Below are 12,122 nucleotides of genomic sequence, written 5' to 3'. Positions count from 1 at the left end.
AGGATAAGCCTTACTTTGTCATGCTTTCTTTTTTCTAGTCTGCTTCTCCTGAGATGGGGCCTTTCATCTCTCAGACCCCCTTCCCCCACCCCGGGTCTGAATTTTGCCCACTTTTATAGCTTCTGCAAGAGTCCATTAAAATCAGGTCACTACTACATTTCTCCAGGTGATCACTTCGTAAGTTATATATCTCAGCATTATATTGTACACCTGTAACTAACATGACTTCTAATGTCAAGTACAACTGAAATATACACAATATGATAAAGACATTAAAACCAAATCTATATTTTAAATCAATAAAGCCAGCCTGACCTGTGGTGGTTCGGTGGATAAAGCATCAACCTGGAATGCTGAGGTTGCTGGTTTGAAACCCCGGACTTGTTGGGTCAAGGCACATACGAGAAGCAACTGCTACAAGTTTATGCTTCCCATTTCTCCTGCCACCTTTCTCTCTGTCCTCTAATATCAATAAATAAAATCTTTTAAATTAAAAAAAGCCAGTTTCACCCTATAAAACCTAGTTCTGTGAAACCACAAGTTTCCTAATGTTAACTCATCTGTATACAAGACTTAATGCATTTCCTATGTATAAGATGCACTTTAATACTGGAGTCTGAAATTTAAAAAATAAAATGTATTCCAGAAAGTTATTGAAGTTTTATTCATCGTCAAGTCCATACAACTCATCACTGTTGAAGCTCCCATCGATTAGCTTATCTTCATATATTCATATAACGAGCATAAAAACAAGCTCGAACAAATGGGAAATGCGGCCTTGGCATGGGGCTCAGCAGCAGGGTGTTGGCGTGGAAGTCCCAGGTTTGATTCTTGGTCAGGGCACACAGGAGAAGTGCCCACCTGCTTCTCCACCCTTCCCTCCTTCCTTTCTCTCTCTCTCTTCCCCCTCCCACAGCCAAGGCTCCATTGGAGCAAAACTGGCCCAGGTGCTGAGGAAGGCTCCATGGCCTCCACCCAGATGGGCAGAGCATCGCCCCTTGGACATGCCGGGTGTATACCAGTTGGGCACATGCGCCAGTCTGTCCCTCTGCTCCCTCTCCCCTGCTTCTCACTTCGGGAAAAATACCCCCCCCAAAAAAAAGGAAATGCAAGTTTAAAAACTACCACTCTATAAGACGCACCCAGTTTTTAGACCCCAAGTTTTTCAGGAAAAGGTGCATCTTATACATAGGGAAATATGGTAAGTAGCCTGACCTGTGGTGGCACAGAGGGTAAAGCGCTGGGTGTGCGCAGGCAAGGCACATACAGGAAACAACTGCTATGAGTTGATGCTTCTGGCTTCTCCCACCCCACCCCACCCCTCCTATCTCTAAAAATCAATAAATAAAATCTAAAGATACTTCTTTTTTTTCCCTCAGATCCTGTTTGGGAAAATTTGAAAACAAACACCACAATACATTGTTCTTTAATATAAGTACATACATTTTAATTTATTAACACATTTTAAAATAAAAACAGGAAAAGTATACACATGACTAAACAGCAGGGCTCACACGTGTAGACCCCTCCACAGCGGGAGCCTGGGAACCATTTAGTGCTCTGACAGCAGTTCTGTGCAGGTGGGCAGGAATGAATAAATAATAGTGCCTTAGGGAGAACTGTAGTGACCAATAAGGGAGCTGCAGGGGCCGCATGTGTATGCTACCATGGGAACAACGCCCAGGGTGGACATGTGCAAAGCTCTAGATCTCCTCAACAACCTCCAAACTTGGCTGCCAGCTGTGGGGAGGGCGGGGGACAAACTCAGGTATTGTGGGCACAGGTGTTGGCGGCAGGACCTGGACAGAGAAAAACTGAGTAACTAGATTCCAGATAAGCACATGTACTCATACCATGTAACATAACTGTACAGATTTTAACAAAGGAGCTACCAACCCCTGTCACCTCTCTGGCAGTAGGTCAGGCCATGTCAATTTATGACACACACTCTCATCAGGAGGAAGGCTGTCCTGTGTGCGGTGAGGACAGGCCTTTAGGTGAAGGCACAGCTATTGTAGCTACAGCATTACCTGAATATTCCTAAATGAAAAAAATGTTAATTGCTGATTATACATGTTCAAGTTCAAATCCCATACCCCAAGGATGGGCTGAATCAGTAACTCTTACACAATGGTGACACACGAGCCCTTGATCGTGGTTTGGCAAGTGCAATCATGAGGTTCCATATGCTAAAATTTGAAGTTAATGCCATGACCCAGCTTTTCATGTATTTCCTGAGCCAAAACAAGTGTCTAAAAACCCACTAAGCCTATGATGGATTATCCTCTGTAAGTAAGTTAGGCCCATGGTACCCTATCCAGAGTTTCAAGCACACCTAAACTGAAGAGAAAGCAAAGCCACCCCTGTGGCATTAGGTCCAGTCTAGGCACAGGAAGCCTCAGCTAGCTAACAGGTCAGGGCTTCTTAGGATTGGATGTTGGTTGAATTGAGGATTCGAGAAGTAGCATCAGATTTGGAGGCCTTTGAAAGTTCTCGCTGTTGAAAAATACACAGTATTAGTGGCAGTATTCCCCTCTCATGCAGGCCCCGCCCTTGTAAGCATGGGTTAGGCGTCAGCATAGCCTCCTGAGGCCATTTCTCTGACACAAACATGCCCGGCATAGGCTGTGTTAGGAACAAACGGTGAGACTCTCTGAGGACCATTGTATTAGTCACAGATGAAGCATGTGTACATGCAACCTTGACCCCTTTCCTCAGCCAGTCTATTCTGTTAAAACCCTACAAAAGAGAAATCCCTTATATTTCACAAAGTACTCCGGATTGAAGCTGGGCAGGCAAACAAGCCTTGGTCTTTGAGCCTTTTATATAATAATGGACCAGAAACCATGTATCTACCAATCCCTGGGGCTGAGGGCCTTGTAACCTGCTGGTGATGTGATCTCATGCTGGAGCACAGGGTACAGAGAAGATAAAGCACAGATAACAACTGAGAAGGACAGATGTTAGTAGAGGTTAGTCTATTGGCTTCAGTGCTGCCTGGTTGAGTCTGCCACCCACAGCAACCAAAACCACACAAACCTCCTTAGGCTTAACCACAGAGGCAAGCAGATGCATTTAAGCTCCAAATGGATGGAACAGGGTTTGACTGAGCCAGCCAAAAAAAGACACCTGGATCCTCAGGCCAGCAATCACCTGGCCAAAGTGGCATGTATCCACCTCTATAGGTAGAACCAGTTATGTAATTGGAAAAAAGTGCCAGAATGTGAAGCTATAATGTCAATGCTCAAAACGATCCACAACCGTGGACAACATGGCCATTCTCCACCCCTGCAGCAAGAGAGGAGCCGGCACCTAGCCTGAAACACAGTATCCCCTAAGGGTAAGGTAGACTGCCTCTCAACAGGAAGATCCCAAGAGAAGACAGAACACACATTGAGTAAAGGGCTTGTAGTTAAGTGTTGGTAAGTACAGGGTAGGATACTAGGAGCTGAAAAGCATTCTGGAAAATTCCACAGCCTCATGAATGTTTTAGCAGCTCAATGTGGTAGAAACAGGCAAAGGCAAGGAAGCAGTGCTGATGAGTTCAGAGTGTACAGAAAGCTGGCATTCAGCCCCGAGGGTTAGTAAGGCACATACTCCAGGAAATAATCATCACGCAGGCCAAGGACCTCATTATAAGCAGCACACAGCTGGGGCACCCTCCCCAGGGGATGGGGCCGCTATTCTCTCCTGCACATGGGAGACCTTTGATGTCACAATCGGGGTGGTAAGTTTTCTGCTGTGAAATACCATGATAAAAACTTTACTGACATTTGGTGGGGCTGAGAATCCAATTCAAGTCTGAACACGTTTTCCTGTTAATCAGCAGGTTAGTGTGTTGGGAATGTAAGCCAGACAATTATTACGTATGCAATCTGCATCAGAAATTCCTGCTTCCTTTGTGAAAAGGTCCCATGAAGATTACTGGTTAGTGTAGCCCTGTACCCAGATGGGAATGAAGCCAGCAGTTAACAGATCAGTTTGAAAAGCGGACATGTGACATGCAGGGTTGCCATACAGACCTGAAGCCCAACAGTGGAGCTCTCAGAGAGGGACGGATCCTTCTAAGAACAGAGAATTAAGACAATGACCAAGAACTCCACCGAGAGAGCACCAGGGCAATGATAAGAAGGGTCACCTCTTGCAGCCAGGGAATGGTACTTCTTAAGCAGAGGGATCTAGGTTAGATGTCTAATTGCTGCTGTCAACTTCCTCCCCATATACCCCCCTGAAACTGCCCACACCCTATGTCATGGTCAAGGCAGGAAAGGGATTCTCAGCCTCCAAAACACTGTCCTAAGCACCTGGGTGCCTTGGGAAGATATCCAGTGCCCCATCTGTGTGCTCCTCAGAGACTGGCAGATATTAGAAAAGGTCAATTACCGCAAACTCAGAATAGGTGCTGGCAACAGAATTAAGGCTGAAGTTGTGCTGGAGGGGGGCTGAGCCGGGGTACCCACCGCTCAGCAGGCTGCCATTGAGCTCCATGTTCTCCTTGTCGGCACCCCGCCGGCCAGCACAAGGATTTTTTTTCCCTGAACAGGTAGAAGTGAGGACTGTCTATAGAGAAAGAATAGATCAATGTGTTAACCTTATAATATACACACACACAGAGACTGATACCATCTTCAGAATAATGTGTCTGTAATCCCATACAGTTCTTCCAATATTACAAAATATGAACTCTTAATGATCTGTACAACACCTATCTTGACCATCATCTGTAAAATACTTGAAAAGCGAGACCACACTGCTCTTCAGCTTCCCAGTCCCACCCCATTCTTTCTCATTCGGTTTTTTAGATTAAACAGGTTGTATCTGTCACCTCTAAGCCTATCAGTGATAACTGAATTCAGGGACCTAAGAAACTGGAACAAGTAGGCATGGCCCCTGGATAAGCAGGCTGAGACGTGCTAAGGATGTCCTTGCACAAAGAGCTTACTAACCTTGCTGCCAGAAGGTGGAAGTCGAGACCCTGGGGAGTGGTAGATTATCCCCCCAAAGGCAGGCCGAATGCTACTGTTGGCTGTGGCATTGGACATGATGGTAGTGTTCAGCTGAGGAGAAAAACAGATATTACTCACTCAGGTAACATGCTCAGCAACTTGCCCTTACACTATAGAGAAATGAACATGGGAAGCAGTCTAAGAAATATACATGTAGATGAAAAGTTTTAAGGAAACTTGTAAAAAGTGTCCAAAGCCTAGTTATGCCCAGCAAATAGAGCTATCAAATGATAGCCATTCTGTTTCTAAAATTGATAGACAGTTATCACACGATCCAGCCATCACACTCCCAGGCAGTTACCCCAGAGAAATGAAAGCACAGTGACATACAAAGACTTACACATAAACATTTATAGCAGCTTTATCTGTAACAGCCAAAAACCAGAAACAAGACAAATATTCATCACAGGTGAATGGATAAGCAAACTGTGGTAAAGCTATACAATGGAATACTGTTCAACAAGAGAAAGCAGTGACTGACTGATGCATGCAACAAGATGGATGAACCTCTCAAATAAAAGAAATTAGGCTAAATGAAAGAAGCCATACTATGAATCTACATCTATAAAATGTTAGAAAATGCAAATTATACAATAGTGACAGAGCAAATCTGTGGTTGTCAAGAGCTTGGGGGTCGGTGAAGAGGAAGGGAGACTTTTGGGTGATGGATATTTTCATTGTCTTGACTGTAGTGACAGTTTCAAGGTGTACACAAATCAAAACTTATTAAGCATACATTCTTCACACTATGTGTCAATCTTAATAAAGCTGCAAACAATTTTTTTAAAAGTAAAAACTCTAGGTGGAATGGGATAACAAAACTATTAAAATACAAGACACAGACTAGAAAATACAACACAGGAAAAAAGATCTATGCGCTTCATGTAATAGAGTATTTACAAGGTACAAAAAGTACAAGCCCTAAAGAAAACATACTGAATACGCTTTTACCGTATTAAAATTAAGAACTTCCTGTTCATCAACAAAACACCATAAAGGGTAAAAAGACAAGCTGCACAAGATACACATGAACACTGGGAAAAGCCACTGTCATACAACTTACAGGCAATAGCATCCAGAACATAAAGAATTCCTATAAACTTTGTAAGAGACTAGTGTTCACTTCATTAGTAATTAGAGCAGTGGTTCTCAACCTTTCTAATGCCGTGACCCCGCAATACAGTTCCTCATGTTGCAGTGGACCCCAAACCAAAAAATAATTTTGGTGGCTACTTCATAACTGTAATTTTGCTACAGTTATGATTTGAAATGTAAATACCTGATATGCATTATGTATTTTCTGATGGCTTTAGGCGACCCCACTGGGGTCGCGACCCACAGGTTGAGAACCGCTGAATTAGAGAAATGTAGCCCTGTCCAGACAGCTTGGGTGGTTAGAGCATTGTCCCAGAGCACAGAGGTTGTGACAGGTTGCATCCCTGGTCATGGCATAAACAGTAAGAGCTTGTTGTTCCTCTCTCTCTCCCTCCCTCTAAAATGAATAAACACAATTTTAAAACAGTAACATTAATAATTAGAGAAATGCAGCCTGGCCCATGGTGGCACAGTGGATAAACCATCACCCTGGAATGCTGAGGTCATTGCTTATTCAAGGTCTATACGAGAAGCAACTACTACGAGTTGATGCTTAAAAACAAATCATTAAAAAAAAGGCAAACTAAAATCATGAGACATTACTTCAAACCCATCAGATGAACAAAAATTTAGAAGTCTGAAAATACCACGTTAGCACTGCTACTGGAAGCACAAAGTGTCGTAACACTTTGGAAGCACAGACTGCGACTAGTGCAGAGGTAACTTCAGAAATGTGTGAGTGTAAGCCTTCCAGCCACGATGGCAGAGTAGGGAAGAAACAGAGTGTTTGCCTCCTCCCATGACCACATCATAATTACAACAGCAGAAACACCATCACTGAGAATGTCATGAAGGCTAGCTGGCCAGAAGTCCTACAACAAAGGGTATACAGAGGCCACGTTGAGACAGGGAGGAGGGGTGAAAACACAGAATGGGTTGGTCCCATACAACACATGTGGGGGATTAAAATTGTGAGGAATAGCTAAGCTATGGAGCCAGGAGTCCCAGCCTCACACCAGGTCCCCAAGCCCAGGGTTCAAGGGTAAAGAAGTTCCGATTAACTTCTGGCTGTGAAAACCAGCAGGGATGGTAGCTGAGTGAGACAGAGGGCTGCTGGAATTCTAGTGTCTCTCTTAAAGGGCCACACATGGATGTACTCTGACTCCGCTCTCTGACTGCAGCCGAGTTTTCTGTCTGAGAAAGCATCAGAAACATATGTGGGCCCTGGCCGGTTGGCTCAGCGGTAGAGCGTCGGCCTGGCGTGCGGGAGACCCGGGTTCGATTACCGGCCAGGGCACATAGGAGAAGAGCCCATTTGCTTCTCCACCCCCACCCCCGCCTTCCTCTCTGTCTCTTCCCCTCCCGCAGCCAAGGCTCCATTGGAGCAAAGATGGCCCGGGCGCTGGGGATGGCTCCTTGGCCTCTGCCCCAGGCGCTAGAGTGGCTCTGGTTGCGACAGAGTGACGCCCCGGAGGGGCAGAGCATCACCCCCTGGTGGGCAGAGCTTCGCCCCTGGTGGGCGTGCCGGGTGGATCCCGGTCGGGCGCATGCGGGAGTCTGTCTGACTGTCTCTCCCCGTTTCCAGCTTCAGAAAAATACAAAAAAAAAAAAAAAAAAAAAGAGAGAGAGAGAGAGAAAAAAGAAACATATGCAAAGGAACTAAACTGGCTTTGGAGAGGGGACTGAACTGGCAGCTTTCTCCCAGAACAATGTGCTGGCAGAGCACACTGTTCTTTGCCTAGCCCTGCAAGTTCAAGTAGGCACCATGTCTGAGCTCCATCAATCTGGCTAACAACACCTTAGTGATTTTGAGACCCCTCCCCACCCAAGCCACTTCTAGTGGCATTTCCATACAAATGGCTCGTGCTTTGGACTTTCTAAAATCTCTTCAAGGTCCACAAACTCCAAACAAGTAGCATCCGGCCTCAGGTGCCCCATACCTCTTGCTAGGCAGCCTCAAACATGGCAATAGCAGTAGCCAGTTTGGTTCAGACTGGCCTCTACTGGGCACCTCCAAGCCCAACACAAGTGCCAACCATCTCTACATCACTTTGTTTCTCATGCTGGGTGACCCAGAACAGGTATAGTCAGCAGCTGGCATTTGTCTGCACCTCCTGAGAGGCCCCAGAACCACTGCACACTCTAGACAGCTTCATACCATGTCAGAATATCACCCAAGTACTTCCATGAGGGCACTGGAGCCCAGCTGAAGAGAGTCCTCCTCCATGGGCTGGGCACCTGCATAGCACCTCCTCCCATGTAGTTGCAGTTGAGCCTCACAACCAGTCAACCCGGGGTCAATCCCTTCTATTGACATGCCAACAGCAATCAAGGCTCAACTACAATAGAAGGGTACACAAAGCCCATACAGGGAGTGAGTGGGGGGGGGGCGCAGGCCTAGCTGGAGTGCCCACCTCAGCTGACTGGGGAGGCCACACCACTGGGCCCCACAGGGTACTTTCAATATAAGGCCACTCTACCAAGATGAGAAGACATAGCAGCTCTACCTAATCCATAGAAACAAACACGGAGGCAGCCAAATTGAGACAAAGAAACATGTCCCAAATGAGAGAACAGGACAAAACTCTAGAAAAAAAACAACCAAATAAAATAGAGACAAGCAACTAACCAGCTGCAGAGTTCAAAACACTGATTATAAGGATGCTCAACAAACAGGGGAAGAATAGATCAGCTCAGTAAGAACTTCAACAAAGAGATAGGAAATATAAAAAAGAACCAGTCACAAATGAAGAATACATTAGAAAGAATGGACAGCAGCTTAGATGAAGCAGAGGACAGAATCAGCAATTTAGAAGATAAGGAAGCAGAAAATACCTAATCAGAACAGAAAAAGAAAAAAAATCCAAAAAATGAGGATAGAGTTTAAGGGGCCTCTTGGACTTCAAGTGCACTAATATCAGCTTCATGGGGGTGCTGGAAGGAGGACAGCAAGGAATTGAAGAGCTATTTGAAAAAAAAAGACAAAACTTCACTACCTTGGTAAAAGAAACAGATACACAAGTCTAAGAAGCACACAGAATCCCAAACAAGATGAACCCCAAAAGGCCTGCACATTATAATTAAAATACCAAAATTTAAAGACAGAGGACCTAAAATCAGCAAGAAGAAAAGCAGTTACCGGTAGTTACCTACAAGGGAGCTCCCATAGGACTATTTGTCAACAGAAACTTTACAGGCCAAAAGAGACTAATAGCAAATACTCAAAGTGATGAAAAGCAAGGACCTACAATCAAGATTACTCTAGCTAGCAAAGCTATCATTTAGAATCTAAGGATGGCTAAAGAGCTTCCCAGACAAGAAAAGCTAAAGGAGTTCACCATAACCAAATGAGTATTATAAGAAATGTTAATGAGCCTTCTTTAGGAAGAAAAAAAATTAAAAATATGAATATTAAAATGGCAATAAATAGCCCTGACCACATAGCTCAGTCGGTTGGAGCATCATCCCAGAGCACGGAGGTTGCCGGTTCGATTCCAGGTCAGGGCACATACAGGAGCAGCTCAATGTTCCTGTCTCTCTCTCTGCCCCTGCCTTTCTCAAATAAGTAAATGAATAAATATTAAAAAAAAAAATGGCAATAAATACATATCTATCAACAACTATTTTAAATGCAAATGGATTAAATGCTCCAATCAAAAGACATATAGTGGCTGAATAAATAAAAAAACAAGACCCTTCCATATGACATCTAGAGCAGGGGTCGGGAACCTATGGCTCACGAGCCAGATGTGGCTCTTTTGATGGCTGCATCTGGCTCGCAGACAAATCTTTAATAAAAAAAATAATAACGTTATAAATATAAAACATTCTCATGTATTACAATCCACTCATTTCCTACCGTTCATGTTCATGGTTACAGGTGGCTGGAGCCAATCACAGCTGTCCTCCAGGACAACACCAAATTTTTATTGGATAATGCCTAACGTACACGGGTCGTTGTATGGCTCTCACGGAATTACATTTTAAAATATGTGGCGTTCATAGCTCTCTCAGCCAAAAAGGTTCCCGACCCCTGATCTAGAGGATTGAAACACATACAACAGACTGATATGATAGTAAAGGGATGGAAAAAAATACCTCATGAAATGGAAACGGAAGTTTAGAAAAACCTGGGGTGGCACAATGGATAAAACATTGACCTAGAATCCTGAGGTCACAGGTTTGAAACCCTGGCCATGCCTGGTCAAGGCACATAGAACAAGTAATCAATGAACAATTAAAGAAGTAAAGCAACTATAAGTTGATACTTCTCTCTCTCTCCCCCCTCTTTTCTCTTTAAAATCAATACAGAAAACCTTAAGAACAAAACAAAACAAAACAAAACAAAAAAAGGCTGTAAGAGACAAAGAAGGACCCAGTAATTCTACTTCTGGGTACTTATCTGAAGGAACCCAAAACACTAATTTGATAGAACATATGCATACATGTTTGTTATAGCATTACTTAAGATAGCCAAGATATGGAAGCAACCTAAGTGTACATCTATAAATGAATGAAGATTTGGTATATACATACAATGCAATGACTCAGCCATAAAAAAATAAAATCTTGCCACCCGTGACTATATGGATGGACATAGAGGGCATTTGCTCAGTGAAAAAAGCTAGTTGAAAACACATACCATATGACTTCATTTATATGACAAATTTAAAAAACAAAGTAAATGAACAAGCAAAAAAGAAACAGACTCATAAATACAGAGAATGTTTTGACAGTTGCCAGAGGGGAGGAGGATTGGGGGGCTAGACCAAAGGTGAAGGGATTAAGAAGCACAACTTGGGCCTGACCAGGAGGTAGCACAGTAGATAAGAGTGTAGGACTAGAACACAGAGGACCCAGGTTCGAAACCCCAAGGTCACTGGTTTGAGCACGGGCTCACTGGGCTTCAGTGTGGGATCACTGGCTTTGGCATGGGATCATAGACATGACCCCATGGTCGCTGACTTGAGCCCAAGGTCGCTGAGTTGAGCAAGGGGTCATTAGATATGCTGGAGACCCCAGGTCAAGGCACTTGAGAAAGCAATAAATGAACAACTGCCACAACAAAGAATTGATGCTTCCAGGCCCTGGCCGGTTGGCTCAGTGGTAGAACATCGGCCTGGCCTGTGGAAGTCCTGGGTTCGATTCCCGGCCAGGGCACACAGGAGAGGCGCTCATCTGCTTCTCCACCCCTCCCCCTCTCCTTCCTCTCTGTCTCTCTCTTCCCCTCCCACAGCCAAGGCTCCATTGGAGCAAAAGATGGCCCGGGCGCTGGGGATGGCTCCTTGGCCTCTGCCCCAGGTGCTAGAGTGGCTCTGGTTGAGACAGAGCAATGCCCCGGATGGGCAGAGCATCGCCCCCTGGTGGGCGTGCCAGGTGGATCCCGGTCGGGCGCATGCGGGAGTCTGTCTGACTGCCTCCCCGTTTCCAGCTTCAGAAAAATACAAAAAAAAAAAAAAGAGAGAGAATTGATGCTTCTCATCTCTCTCCCTTCCTACCTGTCTGTCCCAATCTGTCCCTCTCTGTTGCTCTATTAACAACAAAACAAAACAAAACAAAACACAACTTGGTAATTACAAAATAGTCACAAGGACATAAAGTATAGGAAACATAGTCAATAATGTAATAACTATGTACGGTGCACTTATTTTTATTTTTTAAAGAGAGAGAGAGAGACAGTAGAGGGACAGACAGGGCCAAACAAGAAGGGAGAGAGATAAGAAGCATCAACTTGTTAATGTGGCACTTTAGTTGTCCATTGATTGCTTTCTCATTATGTACCTTGACCAAGAGGATACAGCCGAGCCAGTGACTCCTTGTTCAAGCCAGTGACTCCTTGCTCAAGCCAGTGACCCTGGCTTCAAGCAAGTAACCATGGGGTCATGTCTATAACCCACACACAAGCCAGCAACCCTATGCTCGAGCCGGCAACCTCGGAATTTCGAACCTGGGTCCTCAGCATCCCAGGTTGACGTTCTATCCTCTGTGCCACCGCCTGGTCAGGCAAACATACGTTATTTT

At 44.7% G+C, this 12,122-nt stretch overlaps 1 protein-coding gene across 6 annotated transcripts in view; it reads right to left on the bottom strand.

Annotated features, from left to right (window-relative positions):
- Window positions 1-1,441: 1,441 nt before the first annotated feature.
- PRC1 (protein regulator of cytokinesis 1) overlaps window positions 1,442-12,122 on the bottom strand; it is a 28,408-nt gene continuing 17,727 nt past the window's right edge. For 3 of the 6 annotated variants that reach the window (XM_066239839.1, XM_066239841.1, XM_066239842.1), the window contains exons 12-15: window positions 4,947-5,057; window positions 4,384-4,560; window positions 4,023-4,064; window positions 1,442-2,496 (exon numbers count right to left, since the gene is read on the bottom strand). In XM_066239839.1, the coding sequence (XP_066095936.1) occupies window positions 2,425-2,496; window positions 4,023-4,064; window positions 4,384-4,560; window positions 4,947-5,057 (402 nt within the window). In that variant the 3' untranslated portion in view covers window positions 1,442-2,424. The remainder of the gene's footprint in view (window positions 2,497-4,022; window positions 4,065-4,383; window positions 4,561-4,946; window positions 5,058-12,122) is intronic. The other 3 variants (XM_066239844.1, XM_066239840.1, XM_066239843.1) reach the window with 3 other exon arrangements.

The sequence above is a fragment of the Saccopteryx bilineata genome, chromosome 7 (genome assembly GCF_036850765.1).
Source record: "Saccopteryx bilineata isolate mSacBil1 chromosome 7, mSacBil1_pri_phased_curated, whole genome shotgun sequence".
NCBI lineage: Eukaryota > Metazoa > Chordata > Mammalia > Chiroptera > Emballonuridae > Saccopteryx > Saccopteryx bilineata.
Note: the sequence above shows the minus strand (reverse complement) of the source record. Positions and strands in the feature narration are given on the sequence as shown.